This window comes from Balearica regulorum, chromosome 4 (assembly GCF_011004875.1).
Source record: "Balearica regulorum gibbericeps isolate bBalReg1 chromosome 4, bBalReg1.pri, whole genome shotgun sequence".
Classification (NCBI taxonomy): Eukaryota; Metazoa; Chordata; class Aves; order Gruiformes; family Gruidae; genus Balearica; species Balearica regulorum.
The window spans coordinates 56889594-56917165 of record NC_046187.1 but is presented as its reverse complement, the minus strand read 5'-3'; the positions used below and the strand labels follow the sequence as shown (position 1 = coordinate 56917165).

General features: G+C 39.1%; 2 protein-coding genes across 5 annotated transcripts in view; one reads left to right on the top strand and one right to left on the bottom strand.

The window, feature by feature from the left end:
* The window catches only part of WDR19 (WD repeat domain 19), a 46079-nt gene extending 27815 nt beyond the window's left edge, over positions 1 to 18264 (top strand). For both annotated transcript variants that reach the window (XM_075752291.1, XM_075752293.1), the window contains exons 27-37: positions 1351 to 1463; positions 2326 to 2394; positions 3688 to 3765; positions 8595 to 8691; positions 10691 to 10815; positions 11507 to 11588; positions 12204 to 12354; positions 14640 to 14763; positions 16484 to 16560; positions 17236 to 17356; positions 18136 to 18264. In XM_075752291.1, coding sequence (XP_075608406.1) covers positions 1351 to 1463; positions 2326 to 2394; positions 3688 to 3765; positions 8595 to 8691; positions 10691 to 10815; positions 11507 to 11588; positions 12204 to 12354; positions 14640 to 14763; positions 16484 to 16560; positions 17236 to 17350 — 1031 coding nt within the window. In that variant the 3' untranslated portion in view covers positions 17351 to 17356; positions 18136 to 18264. The remainder of the gene's footprint in view (positions 1 to 1350; positions 1464 to 2325; positions 2395 to 3687; positions 3766 to 8594; positions 8692 to 10690; positions 10816 to 11506; positions 11589 to 12203; positions 12355 to 14639; positions 14764 to 16483; positions 16561 to 17235; positions 17357 to 18135) is intronic.
* The window catches only part of RFC1 (replication factor C subunit 1), a 45659-nt gene continuing 33825 nt past the window's right edge, over positions 15739 to 27572 (bottom strand). For all 3 annotated transcript variants that reach the window (XM_075752294.1, XM_075752295.1, XM_075752296.1), the window contains 11 exons: positions 26096 to 26210; positions 25543 to 25631; positions 24400 to 24537; positions 23869 to 23964; positions 23616 to 23714; positions 23021 to 23175; positions 22771 to 22888; positions 21685 to 21830; positions 21021 to 21234; positions 19777 to 19968; positions 15739 to 19211 (listed from right to left, as the gene is read on the bottom strand). In XM_075752294.1, coding sequence (XP_075608409.1) covers positions 19107 to 19211; positions 19777 to 19968; positions 21021 to 21234; positions 21685 to 21830; positions 22771 to 22888; positions 23021 to 23175; positions 23616 to 23714; positions 23869 to 23964; positions 24400 to 24537; positions 25543 to 25631; positions 26096 to 26210 — 1467 coding nt within the window. In that variant the 3' untranslated portion in view covers positions 15739 to 19106. The remainder of the gene's footprint in view (positions 19212 to 19776; positions 19969 to 21020; positions 21235 to 21684; positions 21831 to 22770; positions 22889 to 23020; positions 23176 to 23615; positions 23715 to 23868; positions 23965 to 24399; positions 24538 to 25542; positions 25632 to 26095; positions 26211 to 27572) is intronic.

The following is a 27572-nucleotide window of genomic DNA, read 5'->3' as shown; positions in this document are numbered from 1 at the left end:
CAGGTTAATAGTTTGCTTGCAGTATGTTTTGTTGTTCTTTTAATTGGTTTAGACCAATTTGAAATCATAAGTCAAGGGGTGTGAAGTTTTTGTTTCCCAGCTTTTTCCATTTCCAGTCACCGTGGACAGGTTTGGCAGTCTGTGTCTAATTCAGGCCTACAGACTAGGCTTTGCTTTCAGCTTAGGTATCTCTCTTGGTCTTCACTCTAGGTTGTTTTCAACTCTTGCCTGCGATAGAGCTTTTTCTGTTTATCCATAGAGGTGAAGCTTTTGTCTAGACTATTACACTCTTATGTCCATTGAGGAATCCCTTTCTTTGACCTTGATACACATAGTACTGCTTTTCTAAAACAGTTGTACTGGTACAGTTCTTGATTTTTATGCCCTCTTTTCCTTTTTTCACAGTTCCAGCTCTTTCCCTTACATGTGTACATCACTTGTCTTTCCTTTATTTTTCCCTTTAAGGCCCTTTGTGGCCTCTTGTCTCAGTGAGAGACAAAAAGGAGACGTTACTGAGAGCTGACTTTTACCTCAGGCCATCCAGACAGTGGCCAGCTTGTTAATTTGCAATAAATTTTGTATTTTTCACCTGTGTTAGGCACCATTCTTTGTGGAAACAGTTCCACATATGTATCTATGAAATTATTTCCTATTTTCAATTAATCTCTTCCTTTAAAAAATATATTCTTGTTATGAAGGTTATAAAAACTTGACAACAGCTAGCTTGGTGATGTCCTGTTGCAGCTGCTTGTCAAGTTGACCACTATTGTTCTACTGGTCCTTATACTTTCTTCCTTCTCTCCTATCCAAAATAGCATGTCTCAAATTGTAATCTAAGTGCGTGGAAAAAGGGTTTAAAACTAACTTTGAAGTAGTAGCTGTCTTTGTTTGAGATGTGTACAGTGAAATAGAGTCTAAGACTAAGTAGTATTCCCTGCTACCACATGGTTACATTGGTCCTGATAGTCTTGCTCTGTGTGAAACAGATATACATGCATACTCTTGAACTGAAAATGATTCAGGTGATAATCTTGTAATCATTTGCTCTGTTTTATTGTTGCCAAGACATAATGGAAAAAATCATTAGTTATGCCGTTTTATTTGGTCTGTTAAAAAAACAGAAATCCTATTATGCTGTAAAACCTATGGAAACAATTAATTCACTGCAATATTAGCTCCTAATGTCTGATTAAATAGGAAAAAAATGTATAAGACATAATTTGAGTTTAGCTAGCTTTGCTTTTCTTTGGTCAGTAGAAAAAACCCTATAGAATAGGAATTTGTTCCTTCAGTAGGGCCTTTGTCTTATTTAATAAGAAAACTCTGGTATCATTGCTATCTCTGTTGCAGGTTCTGAAAGTACTACCAATGAAGATTATCAGAGCATTGCATTATATTTTGAAGGAGAAAAGAAATATTTCCAGGCGGGAAAATTTTTCTTGCTGTGTGGTCAATATGGACGGGTCAGTACTTAAAGAATAAAACAGTGACAGTTAAATGTTCATAGAAACCATTCAAAATCCAATACTTCAAAATCAGGGAAGTTAATAGTAGACTTTAGCTGCCTTAACTGATGACATTCTGATATTGTTAAAAAGTGTTAAAAATGTAAGTAAACTATTTATATTTACAGTTATCTACATTGTATTCTGTGAATTACACACTGCCATGTACATAACTTTTTCATAGCAGTAGAGGCTCCAGGTAGATCAATGATACACTATTCTCAATGAATCTCTAAATGTCATGAACACAGAAGTAGAATTTATTTATTAGCTTGACTAATGAAGACTTGGTAGCTGACTAATTAATTAATTAAATACTGTAGCATGCCCTAACATAGCTTTTTTAAAAAAAAGGAAATATATTAATTGAAGTATGTCGATTGACACACTTCCTTTTGATCAGTTACAAATCAGTGAACTGATGCTTATTAAATGTTTTTGCATACTGAACAGATACAAAAAAAATATTACCGATTTTTGCAAATTACAGCCATTGTAGGTCACCACTCTTTCAGCTGGGGCCAATGGCACGTTAATCATTAATTTCTTCTCACCATATTGCTGTGAACATCTTTCACAGTTAGGTGAAGGTATACACCAGAATTTGGGAAAGACTCAACTCTTTTTTTCTTGCAGGAATACCTGTAAGAGCAGCTGCTACCTCTGTGTATGTGGTTATCCTTATGGCTGTAAAATAGAGTCAAGATAAGCATTCAGTGTGCCACTTGTCTGTCAAAATGCAGAAAAATAACTTGATAAAAATTAGTAAAATGTTAATTTCATGTGTCGCAGTTTTAACTTTTCTTCTGCATCATTTTAGGCATTAAAGCACTTTATGAAAAGTCCAAGCACAGAAGATAACTTGGCTATAGAAATGGCAATTGAAACAGTAAGCAACTTTGATACAACAAAAAATTCTTCATCTTTTCAAGAAGTTTACCTTCAGAATTGAGACATTTTCCTAGTGTCAGTGAGTGTGTTTGGACAGATTGCAAATAGAAGGAAAACTGTATCGGTAAAGGTGATATCTAAACATTAAAAAAGTAGAATAAGTTAATACTGGCACCAGAGGAAAATGTGTTTCCAGTCTTCAAAGGATAGTTTATGAATTCATTCAGATTTTTGTTGTTGTGTGTCAAGACACCTATGTTTGGAATTTTTTTTTTTAGCAATCTCCGTATACAATTTTTCAGTTTTGCTGATTTTTTCAGTCTGCACACTATGACTAGAGAGGTCTGTACACCTCCATTCTCACTCTCTGTTACAGAATCATCTGATCCAACCCTCCTGCTGAAGGAGGGCCACCTAGAGCCACTTGCCCAGGACCATGTCCGGACAGCTTTTTAGTATCTCCAAGGAGAGAGAATCCACAACCTCCCTGAGCAACCTGTGCCAGTGCTCAGTCACTCTCACAGTGAAATAGGGTTTCATGATGTTCAGATAGAACGTCCCGTGTTTCAGCTGATGCCCATTGCCTCTGGTCCTGTCACTGGGCACCGCCTGGCTCCTTCCTCTTTGCACCCTCCCTTCAAGTATTTATATAATTGACAAGTTTTCCCCCCCCAACCCTTCTCTTCTCCAGCCTTAACAGTCCCAGCTCTCTCAACCTTTCCTCATGAGAGATGCTTCAGGCCTTTCATTGTCACAGTGGTGTTTTGCTGGCCTCTCTCCGGTATGTCCTTCTCGCTCTTGTACTGAGGAGCCCAGAACTGGACACGGTACTCCAGGTGTGGCCTCACCTGTAGTAGAGGGGAATGATCACCTGCCTCAGCTTGCTGGCCACGTTCTTCCTAATGCAGCCCATTAACCTTTGCTGCAAGGGCAGACTGGTGGCTCATGTTCAACTTGGTGACCCCCAGGTCCTTTTCTGCAAAGCTGCTTTCCAGCTGGGTGGCCCACAGCATATACTGGTGCATGGGGTTGTTCCTCTGCAGGTGGAGGGACAGGAGTTCATGCTGGTAGAGGCCTATTTAGTTGTATTCCCTGACATAGCACAGTAGAAAATAAATATGAACTACTGCATGTCAAAGCTGATGAACCAAGTAATCATCTGGTTTGAACATACAGAACTAAAAAAATCATGTTTTAAATCTGTGTAGTTTCAGTGGTTTTATGGAAAGCCTCCTTATGAGTAAGTATTTTTTCCTTTCATATCGTAATTTCTTCTGTCCTTATTTAATAGGTGGGACGGGCAAAAGATGAAGCCCTAACAAATCAGCTGATAGACTATCTTATGGGAGAGAGTGATGGCATGCCCAAGGTATTGTATTTTTATCACTGCTATTGTGTCACATTGCTGTGCTAGAAGATCTTTCGAGCTTGTTTTGTCATAAAATTTTTGGTAAACACAGATTTGTTTCAGCTTGGTTTCATTAAGGAGCAAAGCTTACATGATCACTCTGTGCATTATTCACCCAGTAACTTCAGTTTCAGAAAGAAAGGAAGTAACTATCTTAGATATAATCATCTTTCTCCAGCCTTTATGAAAGCAGGTAGTTGGACAGAGAACATTCAAATTAACGCTCATACTGAGGGAAAGAGACAAAATTTAGCTGTTTGTTCATGCCAGTTAGCCAGCTGGCAGTTGCCTTTCCAGGATGGACAGTCAGCATGTGTGTGTCTCAACACTAGCTACAGCACTGAGCTCTTCTTGCCGTGTGGGGAGTTGGTCTTACTGTTGCAGTGCAAGAAAGTAAAGTAGTAAATAGGAGATGAAGGACAAAAATCCAAAGATGATCAGGCTACATTAGTTCCTGTATTCACACATCAACATAAGACATAAAAAGTTATGGACAGATTTTTTAAACTTACCAGCTCCCTGTTGATTTCTGAAGTGATTAATGAGCATGTTTTCCAAATTAGCTTAGCTTAGCAACTCAAAAATTTGCCACTGAGATCACTTGAAAATGTAACAGCTTCATGTGGATATGCATATGATAGTTAAATCTTATTTTAAAAAAAAATTCTCTTTTTGGATTTCTTATTATGTAGAAGTATTTAAAGTTTGAATTGATTATTCATAGAGTCGGTTTCATCTGCAGATACAGGCTGTAGTTATGTAAACTAAACCACAGAGTTTCTGTTCTGTGTTGGAAAATAAAATTATGTATTTATGATAGAAAATTTTAAAAACCAGGAAGCACATTTGAAGATTTTTGGTGACAGACCTTCCTAACATGGAAGTTTGATTAACAATAGGAGAATAAAATACTGTGGACACTGATTTTTATGTTTTCACTCATTGTTGTCGTAGAAAATCTTCTTTGGATCCTTAGAAGCTTACATTTTTTTCTTTATGCTCTGTGAGATATGAGGTAATCTGTGCTATGAGGCTTATTTTAATGTCATGTGATCAGGTCTTAAAATTTAGAAGGGAACACTACCCTTTCTTCCGGGTTTCCTGCTCCTTTCTTAAAAGCAAACTATTCACTGGGTGTAATAAAAGGCTTTTGGCAGACTGGTAGACTATTTCATCTTTTTCTCTCTTGTATATACTGATTTGGGAGTTGGAAGATACTTGCTGACAGATCTTTCTATATTAGTTGCCAATGCCATAGGTTTGGTAATAAAAGAAGAGGATCATTCACAAACTAAGCAGAACATAGATTAGGTCTGTGCTGTATGTACAGTATAAGTAGTAGATTTTGACCATGTTCCGTTGGTATGTTTGTGGTATTTTTTCCAAGACAAATTAAAAATGTCCACTGTAAATATGTTAGACATCAGAACAGCAGCATTTGAGCTTAAGATGACCAACAGCTCTTTCGCAGAGTGACTGCTGATGGGCTATCGGGTTTCTCTGAGTTTGAGCTATAGAAAACAGGCTTCACAATCCGTTTTTGGCTTGGATGTCCGTAGAGGTTATAGTACATTCAATCATATTTGGGCTTGAGTTCTGGGAACTAAGTGGCTCAAGTTTTACTGCCTGTTACAGCAGAGCTTGAATGTGAGCTAAGTGGCGCTGCACCCACGTTTTTCTACTGTGAAGGCCAGACCTCAGGTGCGGACACTGTAGTTTGCTATTAATTCCTTAGTCAAGGAATTTAAGGTCTCATACAAACTCACAGTAAATACAGTCAGGTGCAAAGTTACATGTATGAAAGCATAAGCTCTGCCTTACTGAGGGGAGTAAGGTTTGGTAACAACTGAGATGATATGGTCTCAGTGCAGTAAGTTTATTTCACCCCTAATATTACAGCTGTGGTTTATGATTCTCTTGGGAGATTAGAAATTCTGGCTTTTCCCTCTTTGGTGCCTAAAGATTAAGGGCTTGATATTTTAGACTTTTAGAGACACTGGACAGTTGATGGCCAAGCCAACTTTGCTTTTATAAAATTTAAAAAAAACCTACAAAAAAACTCACACACATCCCCCCCCGCCCCCAAACCACCCCTCTATCTGTTTATTATTTACCTCATACTGTTTACCTCTAACTTGAAATGTAAACATTAATAAAATTGAGAGAAGCAAAACATAGTGAAAGAAACAAAATTCAGCTGCAAGAGACCAGAAAAGAGTGAAGCTCTTTGAGGCCATAGATGAAAAATATGTTCAGCATCAGTGTAAGCAAAAGTAATTTCATATTTATGCTGAAAGTTGGGTGGACAGAAACTGTAGCATCCAGTCTCTTTTCTAAGAGCAGCAGCCTAGCCATCTGGTTGAAAGAAGTGCATAGGACTGGGTAAGGGAAGTGAGCTACAGGGTGATCTCCATAGTGAAGAGGTTGTAGAGATTTTAGAAAACACTTAGGAATTTTGTGAATGCCGTAATTGCCACATTTAACATTGTTTTGAATTTCAATGTAGAGCTTTCTTTTCCTTGTTTAAAAGCACTCTCTTGTTCTTTTGAATGCTTTAATCCAATCTGCCATAGTCTCTCTCAGTGAGTAACAAAATTTTACTTTATCAACTCATACATATTTGTTTTAAAAATCTACTTAAAAAACAATTCATCTTCATCCTTAATATGCTATGGAGACAGTGTTTTTGAAATTATCAAGCAAATGGGGTTATTTTTAGAGAATAGCAGCTTTTATGTGGTGGTATTTTTGTAAAGCTGAAAGAAAAAGTGAACTTAAAGTAGCCATGCAGCAGAAACTTGCTAATCCTTTCAAATGTTGATCTTCAAACCAGATCATTGCTCGCAGCAGCCTGATTGCTTTAAATCTTTTGTAGCCAACAGTTAGGTGGGATTTTAATGAAATACTGTATTATCGAAATTATTATGCTTACCAAAATTTTGCCACACTATTGTCTGACTAATTATAAACTATTTCGTAAATGTCAACTGTTGCATTTCTAACTTCAACGTGTAAAGACTCTTAATTTGTCATGTGTGTTCTTTTGAAATGTCTCAGGGACCATTAACTAGCAAGGTTCTGCTGTTTTCTGTGTGCATATTTTCTAAGTACATGTGTTTTAAAATGCAAAACTAAATTAAAATCATGGCTATCTAATGATATCTAACTAAGATCAGTTAGACTGCAATAATTTTTTCCAAAGCCCTTAGGAAATTTGTTGTCAGTTGAAAATTCCTTCCTGCCATTTTCCTTTTAAAATGGCTGACTTTAAAGGTAAGAATAGGAAAGTAAAACATGATACTAATTTTTCTTAAATGCCTTCTACTTTTATATTTTTTTCTACATGTGGCTGCCATGTAAGTCATTTAAATATATTATTTAAGTAAACTATCATTAGGGACATGGCAAATACCATATAAGACCACTGGTCTGTTCTGGGACAGGATCCTTCTGCTGTGGCAGAATATTGCTGCAGGAATAGCAATTTTCCTTTTTAAGGCAGTTTACAGTGGATAAATAATATCCACTAATATAAGTAGTTGTGGTTACTTCATCATCCAGATAACCATTTCATTATTGTTAAGTTATGGTTCTTACGATGTTCAACCTTTTGCTCATGTGTTACTTAAAATTCTGCTCCATCATTAGTTTAAAAGTAATTACTTTTGGTCACTTCATGTTTTTCCTTATATTGCGAGTTAAAAAGAAGAATTATTGTGAGTTAAAAAGAATTTGACTTGCCTTTTTGTCTTTCTGTATGCCAGTCGTTCTCACTTTTACTTCTCTGATTTTTCGTCATTTTTTTCCTTGCCTCTGAAGTAGAGAGTTAATCTTTGCAGTCGTCGTCTTTATAAGGAAACGTCTGTATCTTTCATATTTCAGTTCCTTTGAATTTTTTTTTTTTTGCTATGTGTCTGAGACTTACATACAAAACCCACACAGTATTCTAGAGAACAGCACGCCATTGATTTATACAATTATTTTTAAAGAAATTCTTATTCCATCTAACACAGAATACACATTGTAAATGCTTGTTTTCACTACTAATATTGCAGAATTAGTTGGTTTGGTTTTTTTGCTAAGCTGTCTATAAGGGTACCAGTGTCTGTCTTTTTTCTGATTTGTATATTCAAGTTGGAACCATGCCATTATATACAATATTTCAGTTTAATCTTGGTTTACTGGTTAAAAAATTGTCATGTACAGACACTACTTTTTATTGATCCCATTTTATAAATCACTTCTAAAGATACAAAATAGTGACGCTGTCCGGTTTTGATTTTTTTTCACTATAATAGTTCCTTTTCATCATAAACAAGGTCATTTTATTTTGTATTTTAGCTGTATTTTTAGGAATGACTTCTTTTGAGGATTTTATCAAAATCCTTATGAAAGACCAATGCTCTTTTTCTCCTGTTGATTCCTTTTTTTTTCTTTACTAGTCTGCTCAAATGCCTACACGTCTGAAGTGATTGGGTTTCCACCTGTACAAGTGTCTCTGTACCTAACAGTCTGCAGCTTTCTGCATCCATATTGACAGGACTTGGCAACTAACTGCCACAACTCCGTCAGGGTCCTCAGTGTGGGTGTTTATTTGACTGTCCTAACAGCCAAAACTTGGAGGTGACTGTAGCATTGCTAAAGCACAGTGAAACAAAAAGCTCTTCACAAAACAAGCCAGTTTGTCCGCTTGCTTTGAAGAATGCAGTGGTGGGATGGGCAGGTAAAGAAAGGGAATACAGCAGTATGTATTCAATTAGTATTAATTGCTTTTGTATGATTTAATTAAGGATGCCAAGTACCTATTCCGCTTATACATGGCACTAAAGCAATACAGAGAAGCTGCCAGAACTGCTATAATAATTGCCAGGGAGGAGCAGTGTTCAGGTAAGTCTGTTTTCTCTGATATGACAGCATCTCTGACATGACAGCCTTGCAGTACTTAGGGTACTGTTATTTAGATAGGATTATACTTGGAAAAGACATGTATCAGTTCTTTTAATTATATTCAGGTTTAATTTTGAAGTAGCCTTTTTGAAAAGGTTGGGAGTCATACCTGTATATTAAATATTTGAAAAAAGAAAATATCTGGAAAATATCTGCATTTCTTGTTACATTCAAGTAGACATAGTGATTAAGATTGCCTGCAACTTTACTTTTTTGTATGTTACAGATCTTAGAATTGCAGTTTCTACATGCAGTTTCTGACTTGGATACTTATCCTTTAGACTTTGCACATGATTTTTTTTCAGTGGGAGATGTGCACAGGAGATGATTTCTGTTGAAGGATCAGATACCTGCTTACTTAAGCCTTGTTTTCCCCTGTAATAGGTAGCTGAAGTTAGAAATAGAGAAAAGTACTAAGAAGGGACAGGGCTCGAAGCAAAATAGCTATCACCTCCGTTATTCATGCTCCTCTGTAGCCATGGCAACAGCCCTCCCATAACACTGCTTGCTTTTCATTTCAAGTAAGTTAAGAAAAGTATCTCTAAAGGAAAAATAGAAGCCTCAGGAACAGCCCAGGCAAACAAAAATTTATGGACTGCTCCCCAGCATTTGGCTAAGGAGTGGAAAATCACTCAAACACTTGGCCAGCATGGCAGAGGGGTTGGAACGAGATGATCTTTAAGGTCCCTTCCAACCCAAACCATTCTCTGATCATGGCAGTGAATAATCATAGAATCATTTTGGTTGGAAAAGACCTTTAAGATCATCAAGTCCAACCGTTAACCTAGCACTGCCAAGTCCACCACTAAACCATGTCCCTAAGCACCGCATCTACATGTCTTTTAAATACCTCCAGGGATGGTGACTCAACCACTTCCCTGGGCAGCCTGTTCCAATGATTGACAACCCTTTCGGTGAAGAATTTTTTGCTGATATCCAATCTAAACTTCCCCTGGCACAACTTGAGGCCATTTCCTCTTGTCCTATCCCTTGTTACTTGGGAGAAGAGACTTCAGTGAGGTTCATTCTGAAGTTTACACCAATATAGTTTATTCTTTCCTTAAAAGTCAAACTGTGGTAGTTTCTTTTGGGTATACCATTTTATGTGCAATTTTCCTTTAAGTTGTTTTTACGTAATCATATGATTTTAAGACTGATCCTGTTATACTGAGACTTAGTAATATAGCGTGAAAAATTAATGTCATTTTGTAGCGACTAATTCTGGAGTGATACTTAGCTGCCTCACACAAATTCTACTGGTTGATTCAATTTTAGTGTGTAGCAACACATAACAAATCGCTCTATAGAGTAGAAACGTTTGCTGATAGAGAAATATAGATAGAGGGAAAAAGTTGATAATTTAATGAAATCCTGTGGTTTCTGGACAATCCTTGATAGTAACCTTGAAGCAGTATAATCTGCTGAATTAACATTCAAATTTTAATTATCTGTCTGAAAGGTTTTGGGTTTGTTTGATTGCAGAGGCAAGGAGTTGCTAAAGCAAATGATAAATAAAAGTATGTTAAATTAACATTTAAACAACAGCTTTTGAATATCTGACATTGAAGAACAAAAAGAGGTAACATCTCTAAATGCTCTAAAAATACCTTTTCTCCTCTTTATTGTGGAAGCAATGTATTGGATACAGCATGTTCCATTTTTAAAGTTTCATTATATGAAATTGTCATCCACATAGGTATTTTGCTACTGTTTAGATGACATCTCCAAGTGTGATTTTTTTTTTTCTTATGTAATTCCCTGGCTGAAATCGTTTAGGTTACTGTGACAAGCAACTGCTTGTGACTTTCTAAAGAAATTGTCATGCCAATGTTTTGCTCTAAGAATCAACATAATTTCCTGGTTAGCTTCTGTGTATATTATTAGTAAAGAAATTGTTATGAAAACTTAGATTTACTATTCCGTGTTGTTTGTTTTTAAGGAAACTACCGAAATGCACATGATGTTCTTTTCAGTATGTATTCAGAGTTAAAGACCCAGAAGATTAAAATTCCTTCTGAGATGGCTACAAACCTTATGATTCTACACAGCTATATTTTAGTGAAGGTAATGAATTGAGAACCTGAATTTAGGCATAAGTTGCACAATCTCTTATTTATTGAAGTGTACATATGGATGCTCTGTATACATAAATTCCATTGTCATATAGGTTCTATCACAGAATCCAAGTGCATGCTAACAGCAAGTTTCAGGAAGACAATCCATGGTTGTTTCTGCCTCCTTGATTAGCATATTCTTTTTTTAAATACTGAATAATTTAAAACCCACATATGGCTTCCTGTATTTCTTTTGCATTCATGCTTACAAATGTTATGTTACTAGTACTATTATTTGGTGGTGGTGGCAGTTTTATTATTAGTGGTGGTGATGTTATCATCTATAAGTAGATGACTGCTTTTCTGTAACTGAAATGAAGCGGGGGGGGCTCAAATGATTTCTAGTAGTTAAACCATGGCCCATCAGGACGTGCATTCAGCCTACAGCCAGCTTCTGGCCTCCCTCTCTACCAGCAGTGAGGTAAGAGCAGGCAAATAGTGGGCTGAGGGCCAGGAGGACTGTTCTGGGAAAGAGTCACTACCAAATCTCTGGTCCTTTCTCTAGTGCATGGTAACACCTCTGCTTGGTTTTGTGAAAGAGCTGTGGGCGTGCAGCTCCTGGAAGGGTGAATGCCAAGAGCAGGCTGCAGGAATTACTCTCTAAAGGCTGCAGCTAATCGGATATGATTGTTGTATTCCAGACTTACGTGAGACGTGGTGATCACCTGAAGGGAGCACGTATGCTTATACGTGTAGCCAACAACATCAGCAAGTTCCCATCACGTAAGTGCTGACAGCGTAGAACTGCATGCTGTAGTCTACAGGACAATTCCTTAATCACTGCATTAGAAGGTACCCTCTCCTCCTATGATCCTATAGGGCACACCACAACGTGTAAATACATAGTGTGCTCTGCTGTCCTCTGCAGGATAGCTCTTTGATATACAGCCTCCAGGGTGGGTTCCTGCATAAATGCAATGCTGAGCTGCCTGAACCACACAGAAAGTCTCAGGCTCGTATGTAATGAGCTGATTGGGTCTGTGACTTTATCACAAAATTTTAATCAGTCTTCTTTTGAAAATACTTTTTGGGTACATGGAAAATGTAGCCTAAGATGTAGAATTTAAACAGTGCAGATCAGAGTTGGGAGAAATGGTTGTAGTGAAAACATTTCTGCTGCCATGCTGAGCTTCAGAAACGGAAGGCAGTGAGAGGTGAAACCGTGATTTTCTTGTATGCAGTTACAGGAATTGCACAAATTGTGCAACTGTGTACCAGGAGGAAGAAGAAATATACTGTCATTTTTCATCACTGCCTTTTTAGCTGTGTTAGCTCAAAGGCTTTCAGCATTAATATTGGTAAATAAATATTTGACATCATTGTTTCATTCTCTCACAGACATTGTGCCAATTTTGACTTCAACTGTAATTGAGTGTCATAGAGCAGGATTGAAGAACTCAGCCTTCAGTTTTGCTGCTATGTTGATGAGACCTGAGTATCGTAATAAAATAGATCTTAAATACAAAAAGAAAATTGAAGCAATGGTCAGGTAAGCAGTGTTTGTTAATTTGTACTTTCAAATGTACACAATATCAAAGCTTTATTTGTAACATTATTTTTGCTCATAAAGCCTACAGGCTTTATCCTGTTGTCATATTATTGCACTGTCTCAAATTTGGAAGGCTAAGAACCATTTCCCCTTCTCTGAAAATTAGTGTCTCTTCTGTTCCCTTGGATGCGATAAACCGTAAAAGCAATGTGCATGTAAAATGCTTCCTAGCCAGCAGTAACATTTTCTGTCATCTTGTCCGTATGGCTTTGGTTGTTGTTGAGTTAGGAATGTACATGTGAACTGTTAGCTACTACAGCATCAGCAGTATGCTCTTCTGTGATTTACCCTACTGACTCAATGGCTAAGATAAAAAAGAATGGAAGGGCAAATAAAAAATAGCTTAATCCTTGACATTTTCTTCCTTATCTGAAGTTCTCTTTTGATAGATCCTAGCCAGTACTTTCTGCCAGAGGAGGAAGCATAGGTGAGTGTATAAGAGCAGGGCAAGCACATGTAATGCTTTTCTTAGGTATCTTACTAGCCTCTAACCTGAGGCACAGGGACTTGCTGAGCCCATACGGGTGGTTTAGGTATTTATGAAGTCTCTAAGCTCTCCAGGTGCATATCCAATGTCTACTTTAACCCATGTACATTTTTAGCGAGAGGTGACTCCTGCGACAAGAAGTCCTATTGTGTCAAGGCTGGGCCCTAGCTACTTTAATGTGATGCCTTGTAGTTTTCCTCTTGGAAAAGATCTAGCCTTTTCTCTGTCACTTATAATTTTAGAGATGGGGGGGGGTTGTGTTTGGTGGTTTGGGGTTTTGTTTTTTTTTTTTCATTTTTCCCTTTATCAGTCATGTCTTTTCAGGACCTGAAGAACCTCAGATTATGTAGCTATTCTTTTATGGATACTGATCCTTATGGCCTTTCTCTGAAACTCTTGTACAACCTTTTTTGGAGGAGGCAGGACCAAACTGATGCATTGTATTTAAGAAGTGAGCAACCCAGGGATTTATGTAGTAGCACAGTGACTCAGTGTTCCACGCTACTTGATCTGCTCTGTTTTTAAAGCAAGCTGATGTTTTCGTAGCATACAGTACCATTGCAAGATCCTCCCCCTAAGCCACAGCAGTTCAGAGTCCATCATCTTACACGTGAAAACTTGTTTCCAATAGGCTTTGCTTTGGCTGCCACCCACCCTGGTATCTTCTTGTCACAAAGTTCTTCTGGAATTCTTTGAAGCTGGCTCTATCCAAATCAGGCTGAATATCATATACAAACTGTGGCATCACATTCTTTTCACTTATATTTTTATGAGCATGCAGAACAGCAGTAGGTTAACACAGATATGTATGAGAATTGTTTATCTTATTCTGTTTAGTATCTTTTAACCTTTTTTTTTTTTTAATTCAGGCAAAATTCTTCCCTGTTACCTACTTGTTAATATTTCTAGAACATTCCAGTAAGCTTCTAAAATATGACATCAATGCTAAAAGCCACACTGATTCATTCTTAATCTATTGTGTATATCTATACCACAGATTTTGTAAGTAAGTGGAGAGAAAGAACAGGCCAGTACAAGGGAAACGTATATGCCCAGGCTAATAAAATGAGACATTAGTAGAGGCTTTCTACAAAGTATCAAGCTCAGGAAGGAAGCCAGCTAATTGTCACCACAGTTACCAGGCAAAACATTAGAAAGGATGTATCCTTTTCATTGGAAAATATGCTAAAAGTGTATCTAAGCTCTTAAATCTATAAATGATATATAGATTAAACATAAGGTTTCCCCCCAGGTGACATGATGTCTGGGTCAGGACCCTCATTCTGGCAGACCTGTGGATGAAAACAAGCCTGGGAAAGGCAGAGTTACAAGCTGTATTGCCCTACCAGGGCACCAGTTTTAGTCGTTCTTGTGTCAGGTCTTTGTGGTCACTCCTGCCACAGAAAAACACTGAAATAAAGAAATCATAGCTTGATATTCTGTATGTATAGACCATGAGTTTTAAAAGCTTTCAAAGTGTTATGATCTGTTATAGCTTTAAAAAGGTTGTATCGTTTCAAATTAGATAGAAATAGAAAATGACCTAAGTTTACATAATTGGGATGAAGCTTGGGTGGTAGTTAAAAGGAATTATCTGCTAGAATATAAAATAGCAACTGGAAGCTATGTAAATAACTCAAAGGAAAAACACTTACTAACTATGAAAGGCATTGTAAAACATCTTTGTTCAAGTTCAAAGTGCTTGATGTTTTTATTCACTTTTGTATCTTACTTCTAGACGTCCAGACACAACAGAGACAGAAGAGCCAACAACAGCCTGTCCCTATTGTGCATTCCAGCTTCCAGAGTGTGAACTGTTGTGTCCCAGCTGTAAAAACAATCTCCCGTACTGTATTGCAACTGTGAGTGGCTGCTGCATTTTCCTGCAGTGTGAGAATGAACTCAAAGCTTTTCTTTGGTTTGCTAGTAAATTCAAGATAGTTGATTTTGTGGGTTAGGTTTGTTGGGGGTTTTTTCCCCAAGCTGTTACCAAATAAGTAAAAAACATTCTTTTGTCTATTACCAGCATCAAGTGGCCACAGTTGCCACCTACAAGTTACAGGCACAATAAAATCCAGGTGGTTCTGGAAGACTTCAGCTTCCAGAGAAGGCAGCTGGTGCACCAGGCTTTCCCTGAGCAACCCACCACCCATGTGTGCAGCACAGTTGGGGCACTTAGGAGAACAGCCAGGCAGGGCTATGCTGCTATTGCCTTCCCAGCTCAGCTGTTTGCTCAGGTGCTCCAGGCAGTAACAGCAGCAACAGAAGCCCTCTTCTCTTCCTCCACATACCAGAGCTTGTGGAGGGCACAGCTCTCTACCCCTAAACTCCAGGCTGCCAAGACTTCAAATTAAAAAAATAAAACAAAACCCCACTTCAAAAATCTGAATTTTTAGGCAAGTCCCAGGTTATGTAATGGTTCAGCCAGTGACCTCAGCATTTTATTACTGATCCTTACAGTTTTTGTTTGAAGATACTTTAGAGTGTACTGAAAAGGTGCAGATAAGGTACATTTCCCTGTGGAAGAGCCACACATCCCCAGCATCAGTACAAAATCTTCATTTTTACTAGGTTTAAGTGATTTGTCACACTAGAATTGCAGAAAAAAAATCAAAATTTACTTGAGCAGGAATCAAATGTTGGAGTTAGCATTCTTAATTCTCTTTAATCAAGTCTTAGTCATACAAAAATATTCATAGCAGTTACTATTTTTTACTTTTTTTTACTCAGTTTACCAGAATAAGATGATCAGTATATTTAAGATTACATTCCTAAACAAAAAAAACCCAAGGCTTTTAAATATAGCTTATGGGCCAAATGTAATGTACATATTCATGTATATTTCACATTATTTATTTAGGCTCCATCTTGGTTATAGTTCATTTACATCACAGGTATTTGTAACATCAGCAGGAATGCAGCAGTTTTAAGTATCTTACGAGAGTCAATATCAAAAGCCTACTCTTGCACATCATATTAGAACATAAATCTTTCCTATTAGAACATAAATCTCTCCATGTAGTTCAAGGTGCTGTTGTGTTTCATGGTAGTGAAAAGTTACATATGAATTATTTGTATCAAAAGCAAATTAGTGAACCATACCCAGAGAGAGGAACTAATTTCTGTTTACAGAGGCAAGTGCAAGGTAGTCATTATGCTCACAAACTTGACAGCATTGAATGTGACCTCCTCTGGGGTCAGGTGATGTGGCTTTAGGGACATTTTTTGAATGTCATAAGCAACAGCAAAAGTCCCAGCAGATTTATGTACATCTTGAGACATCAGTCCACAGGTAACATTCTAGAATTGACAAACTAAAAGCATTTTAAAAATGGTAAGTCAATACAGTCTTAGATTTCCTTCTTTAAAAGAGGAATGGGAATTATAACAAGAACACTGCCTCTCACTGAGAGCTCCTTTTGTAGTTGTTATAGTAACACTATTATCGTTTTGCTTTTTTTTAATTCAAAAATCTTTAGAACTCAGCTGCTGAGACTTTTCCACAAGAACAGGTACAAAACCAAACACCCAGTGTGCTAGGACAGCACATGCCCTTTAATTACCTGTGACTTTTGCCTGCAGGGTCGGCATATGGTTCAGGATGACTGGACAGTCTGCCCACACTGTGACTTCCCTGCCCTCTATTCAGAATTCAAGAAGTACGTTGGAATTTTTCTGTTCTGTTGCAAGATTCCAATCTTTGTTCATATTTTAGCAGCAAAGTGTTTCATTTGGTACTAAAAACATTAACAGCCCAGGGTGGGGCAGAGGGTGGAAGAGGAATCTGCCTTACTTGGAAGTTTCATCTAACATACAGAACATTGCTTCAAAGTGGACCAAAAACTAGGATAAAGAAAGAACTCAGTCAGAGATGCAGGGCTCCAATCACAGGAACCATCATGAAGATGGATCCAGGGAGAAGACCTGATATGGACTACAGGAAACACAGGCACAGCAGCAGTCACCAAAACAAAGAAAATACCCCCAGTGTTGGGTACAGATTGAGGCAGCAATAATCTCTTCTCCCCACTAATCCTCTGTGCAATAATGGGAAGGGGTAGCTCTGTTCAGATAGCTGAAGGTGTACAGGCTTCATGTTCTAGCCCAACCTCCTTTGCATGTGTGTTAATTGCCCAATTTTCCTGCACCCTTCCTGTTGTGATGTTAGGTCCCAAACTAACCAACCTTCGCTCTGCCTAGACAGGAGCAGCTGATGCTCTGACCTGTGTTGTTATGTAGCATAGGTCAGAACTTTGCTCAATGCTTTCTGCTCAGCTGTTCCTTTGAAAAATATTAGAATTATCCTTTGACCAATCACCCTTCCTTTAAAACAGCATGTTACAGACTGAAAACATATGTCCAATGTGTTCTGAACGGATTAACATTGCTCATCTTAAGAAAATAAATGATTGCACACAGTACCTCAAACCAGAAGATGGAGACCAATAAATTCAGGTATGTGCTGGAGCCTGAACTTTTTACTGGAGGACAGTGGGAGTTTTTCACTGCAAGGGCAACGCAGTGTTCAAGAATCTAACCTACAGCCTGGGCCTCAGATAACCAAGGCCCAGCTCTGTCCCCTCTCTGCCCTCAGGCACGTAAACACCAGTTGGTTTTGCTACTACAACTAACCTGGTTGCTAAATGAGGCTTTAAACCAGTTCACCTCTATGATGATGTTATCATCTGCAATACATTCTGGTTGGGAACATGTTCCCGAACACCAGTTGTGCTTCAGTTGCACAGAAAACAGTTTGCAGATGTCAAATCCACATCATCAAATCTTTCTACAGATCTACCAACAAGTGTTTAAGTGTAGGAAGAGAGAGAAATGCTCCCTGGAAGGAGCAGATCTAAAATGCAGGTTACATGGTCTTAGCTTCTAATGCTTAACAGAATATAAGAATCTATCACAGGGTAACAACAACATAGTATTGGCTTTGGATACTGGTATTTCCAAGACCACTGCTCTGTCTATACCACACGCTTAGATCCAAGACTTCGGTTTTGTTAAAGGAATGGTAACTAACAACAAGTTAAAGTTCTTCCTTTTGACATCTGAAGGCACATTTACTAGTGCAGAAACCTTATGTGAAAACTTAGCTATAGGTCAAAGTAACACACAAGTGACATTATTTTTGTTAATTATTTTTTTCCACTGTGAGAAAACCATGTAGTTTGCTATCACAGTCTTTATATCCTGGGCTATGACTAACCACCTCTGTTTATTTTCAGAACTGCAGGTGTTGTCTAGCAAGCAGCAAAGAAAGCTCCATCACTACATTATACATCTTTTCCCGCTGATTTCATAACCACCACCATGTCACTTCTATTTTGTGATAGCCTGTAAATATTTAGCTTTTGATAAATTTTGTACTTTGATTTATTATAGTAATAAAACTGATAACTCCTCTTCCCAAGCAAAATTTGCATTTTATCTGCACCAAAGACAAACCAAGGGGAGTGCCAAACCCCCCCCCCCCCCAGTGTTCTCTTTTTTAGCATCAGTTCTGAACTTTTATGACTATTTTCTATTAAACTTTAAAGTATTCCTTTCTGGTTTTGATTAAAGATCCGGCTCATACAAGCATGGGCTCCTCAGGTTTTGGAACTAAATCCCTCACTGCTTTCCTGTGTCTCTAACTGAACAAAAGAGAAGGTGTAGGAAAATAGTACCACCACATCCTGTGCATGCAGGAAAGCCAAAACCTTAGAAGGAAAGAGAGGGGGAGAGAGACAGAACACTCTGTGAACTTAACAAAACTTTAAAAGACTCCTGTGAAACGTTTTATTGGAATTTTATACACTGCTTAATTTCTACAATGTACAAATATGCAGTTTAGGTTTGGGGGGCTTTTTGCATCATGTACTATTTACAAGAGTTGACCACATAATATCAGGGGATTTATTAGAAAAAAAAGTGAGGTCCTAGGAAGACTTAGCATAAATGCCAGGTAACTAAGCATTGCATTTTCATCATATTCATGCACCCCAGTGTTTGTTGCACAAGGGTACTTATAGCTAGTAACGTTGTAGCACGTTAAGAGTAAGTACAGCACGGCATAGTGTGAGAGTACAGCAGCTACATCACCTCTATAAGAGGAGCATTTTCAACTCACTGGTTCTGCTTTCCCAGCTCCAGCACTGGATCCGTTTCCTGTTCCTGCCAGAAGTTAGATAAGCAAAGCTGCATCCACAGCAAGGTTTTATTCTGTTTGATGTCTTGTTTTCTCTTTTCTCTTCCCTTCTTTTTTTGTTGTTTCTTCATTTTTCTCTCTTTTCGGCAGCTTGGAAGACTTTGCCTTTTTTTGCTGCAAACAGAATATGCAGACAGTTTAAAAATCCAACTGCAACCTGACAAAAGCATAAGTCAAAATGCTGTAAGCATTAAAAGAACAAGCCACCTCTTCTTTTACCCTCCACTTTCAGGGATGAAGTTTTTAAATGCTGTGGAGAGTACAGACTCTACAATATTCAGTCTTAAGGGCTGACCCCGATTTGGCACTACATACAAAGGTTATTAGCAAAATTGTCACCTGCAATAACGACACACAAATTGGCTGCTCCTTACCAATGGCACCATCCCCCACCAACACCTAAAACATTACTAAGTTTCGGAATTAGATGCAGTATTCATGAGTTCACAGTGATGTCTCACTCAGGTCCAACACTCAAGCAGCAGGCAGTACACAGAAATAACTTGGACTTTTTCACATTACTGCTAGTTAAGAATTTAAAAGTTGAGAGATGAGGAGCATTCAATATTGACTGTGATTATTTTTTTCCATTCAGATGATGTTACAAGTCCCAGAAAGGTAACTAGAAAACAAGAAAACAGTCTAGTGTGGTAGTTTAACACTGAGGAAACTAAGTCACCTTAATCATTGCATCATTTTCAACAGTATCTTGCCCATCTTCATCAGATTGGATCTCTTCCGCATTCAAGTCTTCATTCAGTTCTAAGGTCACCGCAGATCCTGACTGCCTTTTAGATGTCTTGACAGAATTAAGTGAATATGGAGTCAGATGTGCCTCTTTGTTGTAGGCACGTGTAAAAGCTGCTTTGACCTGTTAGGTTAGAAAGAAACACTATGAGCATCAGCTTAGGAACTGTAGATTGTTAGCTAGCCAACTCTTGGCTAGAGATTCCACATCATCTTTCCTTTGGGAAGATGTGACCAAAGATATATAGGACACAGAAGGCATGTAAGAGCTGTATGGTGAAGGCTCATTTTAAGCAAGTCCCACACAATCCTCAGGTAGAGTGTGCATCTTCAGGTGCTTCTTGCTCAGGCCTCCAATAATTTCAGCACTGTGGTTCTGCTGCCACCTACTCCAAGTCACTTAGACCAAAAAGCCACCCTCAGCAGCACTGGACACCTGCCACACCAGAGCAGCTTATTCAGACAAAGTGTAAACACCTGGTAGTAGTGTAGGTTTAGGTATCAGCAGAGAAGATCCTTCTCTTTCCTTGAGCACCCAACCTGAGATGGGGGAGATCATGGTTCAGATCTCACACCTGCATGGTTTGTAGCAGGGACTTAAGCTCACATTGTACCAGATGAAGGTCCCAACCACAGAGGTGGACTAGCTGGATTCTGCGGGACCATGACAGAGTGTGCCCCCAGGTCTGGCAGTTCAGTTTAACCAGACTGCAGAAGACACAAACGGCAAGCCGGCCTCTTAATTCAGTGCCCACACTGTAACAAATACGGTTGTGTCTCCCTCCTGGGCACAATAAAGGAAAGGCAGTGCCACACGTGAAGATGATACAGGTTATAGCCAGGAGCTTGCTCGTGGAAAGGTACTGGCTTTCCCCATCCCTTCTATGGGGTGCCCACTTCTATGTCCCCAACGCAGCTGGCTCCCGGACACCAGCAACAACAGGTGTAAGGCTTCTGAATGAAGCACAGCCCAACTATCTTTTAGGACGTACCCCTGAACCTTTAATAGTATGTCTGACAGCTGATTTACAGAGGCTAGCATTAACTAAATTACAGTTAATAATCAGCTGCACCAACTTCAGCCTTTCGGCAGCACATCCATACCACAGCTATTACTCTAGGATTTCTTTTTAAAGATATGGAAGAAAAGGGAAAAAAATAACTAGTGAATTTTACCTTGGGATCCAGCTTTGAAAAAGGACTGGGTTTCCCTCCCCACGTGCTTATTTCCATGATATTTTCAATATCTTCTTTCATCAAGCAGTAAGAGTCCATCAACGTTATAGCTTCCTGTACACCATCTGCTCCAAAGTCTTTCAAGGGCTGGACAAGCGCATCCCGTAAATATGACAGATACTCCATATTTACTGTCCTCTTGCACGTCTGGGTTCTTTGTCAAATTGAAACCAGTGAGTAAATCTACAGCCACCACCACTCACTCCTAAACACAAGCAACCTGTAGGTAAGGCCCTGAGCAAATGGCTAATCGGCTGCCTTAGGAGTTAACTGCAAGTTGTGCTGTGCCATTCCTTTTGCCATGCCTGCATTAGGGATAGCCGATGCAAGGTATTCAATCACCAAACAAGCTGGGGAAACACACCCCTAACTGAGAAACAACTTTGGAGCGGGGGGGAAGTCTCAGTACTGCTGACTATACTAGAAGTGTTTGCACTGCGATTGTTGTCCAGATTAAGAAAGCGTCACCAACATACAAGCATATTCATAGAATATACACTTAAGTTTGCATCAAGCACAGCAAGGAATTAACGATCAGCAATAAATTACATGAGAACTAAATACCCGTATTGATATGAACCAGAAGAGGAATGTCAGTAAGTACCTGAGGCTCATGTGCATTGCCAGTTCTTGAACGATACGATCGTGTTTGCCTGTGGATGAAAATTTCCCCAGCCAACTGGGAAAGACAGGAAACTGGGACATGTAACCTCTCATCAGCTCCCCTGGGAGAACACTTGCATAAATGGCCTGAAAAAGTAACACACACGCCAAGCTCAATCACAATGAGTCTCACTGGCACCATGACATACTACCCTACTTGTCCGCATCAAAGAGGATAGTGAATACAGTTCCACGGTGGAAACAGCTCGTTTTAAGAGAACTCTTTCTTTGTTGCTTGTTTCTTTTCAACCCCTTTTAGGTTACAGCTTCATCTCTTGTACCACCTTACTTGTTACGGTTACTTACAAGTATCTGTGACATTATCTGGGGTTTAAAAGCCATAAAAAAAAAAGTCTGTTTGTTTCTCACGTCCAGTTTAGAGTGCAGTCAGACAAACAGCTGACTTCACACAAACAAGTGCAGTAATCTCCAACAGAGATGGTGAAGGAGACATTTCCAGGGAACCCCACAAATCTACATAACCCCAGCTAGCCAAGTTCCTAAGCAACTCATCTGGACCTGTTCTAAGCATTAGTGGGGTGGACTAGCTGAGCTCCAGAGGTCACTTCCAACTTCATCTACAATACGTTCTCTGATGCCAGGCACAATCCTTTAAGCACAAGGCTTGTCAGTGTTTCAGTGATCACAAGAAGTACAGTGACGAAGGTTCAGTCCTCTGCTTTGGGAGAAACACTAGCCTGGTAAGAGACTGGGATAGGAAGCACATCAAGAAAACAGAGCAGGCTTGTAGCTGCACATCAGAAGTGATGTGTGCCATGTGCTCCTACGCTTCATAAAGAAGCGGCAAGCTTTTCAAAGTTCCAGATGACTTCATTTCATGCATGGGTTCAACAGGATGAATATGGGAACCTGCTTGTCCAGGTGAAACCACAACACTGCTCTAATCACCAGCAGAACCGAGACTACTACATGAGGTCATGCAATTACACTGAAACATCAATTCCAAGGGATCAGTCTTTTACACTGGACACCCCTAATGCACGTAAAATGAGTGTTAAGGGCTCACCTGTGTTGGAAGAAGATTCCAGTTTTGCTTGCTACGAATCTGTCTGTCCACTATATCACCATCACATATACTATCAGCTGCTCTACTCAAGAGCACTAAGTGCTTTTTCAGATTTCCTCTAGGGGGAAAAAATAAATAAATAAAAATGAAGTTGACTGTATTACAAAGCAGAAATACCCAGATAGGTTTTAGTCTAGTTTTACTCTCTGACATGAAAGCCTATGTCAATTTAGGGTATGGAATAACTCACCCAGCAGCAGCTGGTTTCACATGTACGTAGTTCTCTTGGACAAAGAGAGGTGCTAGGGAATAATCATGGAAGAAGAGATCTGATTTGTCTATAAGAGACATACGAGAAGCCTCCTCTCCAGTAGCAAAAACCTTCCGGACAACATCAAAAGGGCCCTAAGTAAATGATATTTCAAGAAATCAGTGGGCTGCAGGTCACCACGAACAGTAAGACACAGCACAATATCAACAAGACTACTGTAATGATGGTACCCAACAACATCTGGACTCATCAGTACAAGTTCAGTGCTCAGGATTTCCTTCCTAGTACTTTAGCAGTTTTCAGAATTGTGTTGTACTTCTGATATTAAGAGAATTATCTCCTAAATAGAGGACTCGGGACAAAGAAGTATAAGCTTTATAATTTCATCTTATGTAAGAGACCAATACATCAAAATATATACTCAGTCCTGGATTTACTGCTCTTCAACTATCTGTGACAAGTTTGACGGCTCCCTGCATCTAGGCTATCAGTGCTTTAGCTCAGAAATGCTTATGAAGCCTAGTGATTATATCCAAACACGACAGTAAAAGCCAGTCCAGTATTTTACACTTACCAGTCTGATATCCTTTTTGGCTCTGCGGGCATCTGTTTTAGCCTCATCATAAGTCAATGATTTATCTTTTGCACACCACATATTAAGATTATGTAAAACCTAAAGAAGAAAATTTACAATTTGGTAGCATAATAGCATTTAAATGGAAGACTCAAACAGAAAGCATTCTGATCTCTATACTTAATAATACTGTTCAAATACTACACTGAAGTCAAGGACTTGTACACGATGTGCTCTCTGAACAGACACTGACCTGTCTGATGTCCTGATTTGCTGCCAGGATTATCTCTTGCATAGCAGGTGGTGGGATTTTTAAACCTTCTTTAAATGCAATAGACATCATGGCACCCTGTGATACATACAATTGAGAAAGCGTCACTAGAGAATTGCTATGAATTCTTCCCCCTGCAGAACACATTGACACATCTATAAAAGCGTTACCATATTTTTCTAGCTTTTTTAAAAGCATATATGTTTGAGAGAAAATTTAAATTATAAGTCATCCTTTGTTATTGGTGTAAAAAAATCAAAACAACAAATGCATGATAACTTTAAAAAAAAATCTTTGGATACATTTAAGATAGACTTCTGAAATCTGAAAGGCTTTGGGATACTTCGTTCTTTGGTGAGAAAGAAAAAATTAATCAGAGAACCTATTCTGAAAAGCAGAGTTACTCACTGAGGTGACTCATTAAGCTTTACGTGGCGTTTCCAATTCTGCCATGTGAAGACAGAAGTTACTGATGGTAATTCAGTGCAGTCCATACAGCCACAGCCTTCTTACCTTAATCTGTTCTAGACGAGGTCTCTGAAAACGAAGATCAAAACAGTAGTGGACCAAGGAACGAATTTTAGGATTGTTGCGATCATTACACATACAGATGATGGGTATCTTTGTGTGTCTAATCAAACCAATCAATTCCTGTGATTGAAACACATTACAACAATTGCATCAGATAACAAGACTGATTAAAACCTCATACCAAGCAGCATTAGTCCCTGCCTTAAATCAAATCCTTGACAGATGCAAGTCTATAAAACTCCTACTATAATCATGTTCCTGCACAGTGAAAACCTAGTGCCTCTCCTACTTTGTTTGCTCGCTGTTCTATTCAGCTGCAATAAATCTGTCTACCCAATTCCACTATCTACTTCCAGCAATCACGTTTGGACCGTTTTTCACAAAGCAACGAAGATCAATAGCCCAGAGTAGAGCTGTCCACCTGCAGAACTAGATCCATTTGTCCAAAGGGCAGTTTGACCTGGCCTGTTCCCAGAGGGAACACGCATCTTCCTGACTGGAAGTAAAAACAGCCGCTCTTCTCTGTCCAAAGAGCTCAACTCTGAGGCTTCGGCATTATTAAGCTTACCAGAACAAACTTTGCCTGCTCTAATGAAATTCAGTTCAATTTCATATTCCTGCAATGTAAATGTCTGCATCTAAGCTCAAGATCTGTATGCCTTTAATTGTCCAAGTATTGTACGTGACCACAGGAAATCTTCAGAAGCTCGAACTGGAGTTGCTAAGGAGAACAAAGGATAACATTGCCTATGCCACGCTATTTATTCAGTGTTACTGCCTACTGAAGGGAGTAACATGTCCCAGCCAGATTACAAACCTCCCACTGCATGTAGATGCCAGCTACAGAGGCCTTAGGATAAATTCACCTGTCCAGGAATAAACATTTAAAGTGCACACACCCAACTTCATCACTCCAGGTTTCTTTTACAGAAGTATCTTTCCCCCCCTCTACGAATGCATAATTCTTCTCGAAGACAGACTTCTAAAATAGGTCAGGTAACTGTCCTCTACAGAGATTGTCTATGGACCATGGGTTGAGGACAGTACACTAGCTTGAAATATTTCATGCAATGTATGATATGCACCCTTAGCAATGGCATTAGCTAATAACTATAGTGGTTTCACCTGAATCCCTCCTCTGTCTTCATTGCCTGCCATACCATCCACTTCATCCATGATCAATACATGTTTCCCGCTAACTGATGAGGATGTGCCTGAAAATGAATATGAACAAGAAAATGAGATGGGAATAAAACAGGGTCTTGCTCACAGTTTTACCCAATGCTGTATAGGTTTGGTAAGGCCATCCTAGACAACGAAGGTGGTGGTGAGCCTCTTGCTCTGCCACTTGCTCACATGAATCTATGTTCACAGAACAGAACTGACTATAACCTCACGTCACCTTCCAAGAAACAAATCCCACGCAACAGAAGAGGAACTGCAGTGTTCAAGTAGTTTGTGCAGATTAACAACTGATTCTACTGATAGCAGGATTTAATTCTACAAGTGACGATGAAATAAAACAGCTTACTACATGAAGTCATCCCTAATAGGGCCAGATCCCTCCATGCGATGAGGAAGTTGAATTCCTAACACTGTTGTGCAATAAGGAAGCTCTCTCCCTCCTGTAACTGGACTCTTAACACAGTAAGAATCCTCCTTCAAACAACAGACATACCGGAACAGAAGTCTTTGATGCTGGTGTTGTTGAGCGATTCAGCAACTACTTCCTTTAGGCTGTTCTTACTGCGAGTGTCACTGGCATTCAGCTCCACATAGCTATACCCCAGTTCCTAGTCCAAACACATAAACCACACAAAAAATGAGGACATGGATCAGTGAAAGAGCATATGCATACTCAGAATTAGAAACAGTATTTCAGAGTTCCAGAATAAAGCTCTTAAAACATTGTTTTCACATACAATTTATGGCTTTGAGTCCTTTCTCCCCTTATACCCCTTTTCTCTTGCACTCCAAAAATATTTATAATCAGACACAGAACAGATATGCCCAAAAGAGAACTTTGTTGTTGTTGGGGAGAGCGTCAATGGCACAGATTTAGTTCTGAAGGATTAACAGAACTGCCACCAGGGAAACAGAATTACGAGCCAAGGCTGATTAAGCTCTGTGGTATTTCCAGCTGCATATCAAAGTCTTATGAACAAAGAGCCAGGACAAGAAACATGCTACATCCCCTCTGAGAGCTGAAGGAAAGAAAAGCTTTTAAGTACTTAACAGCTAGGACAGACATGGCTCCCCCAGCAGTCCTTACACTTCAGCACAGGGCTGGGCTGCATGTCAGTCCCTGAAAGAACTTAACCCAGCTGCTCCTTTATCAGCAAACTCCCCTGCCAGGGGCATGCCATGTTGTAGCAGTGAGCTGCACACAGCTTTGTTCTTGCAGCTTGAACAATCCAGTTTTGTTGGCTACTCCTGTGGAGCACAGTGAAATGCTCTGCAGAGACCTGAAGCAGCTGTGAAGAAGCTAGGTTGGAAAGCAGAGGCAGAAAAGACCATGCTGGTGCAGAAACAAGCCCAAGTCAGCACATCCAGCTTCTCTGCAAGTCTAGTTTTGGGGGGTTGTGGCATCAGCTTGTTGGCACAAAGCTCTAAAGCTGCAGGGGTGGGGGGCAAGGGGAGGAGATTGGGAGTTACTCTACGCAACTCAAATATTTGAGGTAAGTAATCATTCCTTCCCAGCACAAAGATCGGATAGCTGACAATAGTTCTCAACCCTTCCAAGCAAGTTCTTGCAAGTCAAAAGAACAAAAATAATCTGTAACTTGATACACCACCACTATTAATAAGTTAGCTTTAATGGCATTTCTACAATATGGAGTTCTCAGCTGATTCTCATGAAAATTAGTAGAACACAGTGTTCCAGCTAACTTAAGAAAAACTGATTTTTAAATTCGTATTTAGAAATGGACACATAGCCCTGTCAACTTCTCTCATCCTAAAGCAGTATTTGAATTTAGAAAGAGTCTGGGAAAGATATCTTTATTAGATATATAAAAACATGACCAAATCTGTCATAGAAACTTTCTAAAAGATGCCAGAATTCAACTCCCACTAAATTTAGTGCAAATACTGACTTGTAGAACTAGTGCTGAATGCTCACAATTCTTGAAAACCATTTCCAATTGTTCAATGTA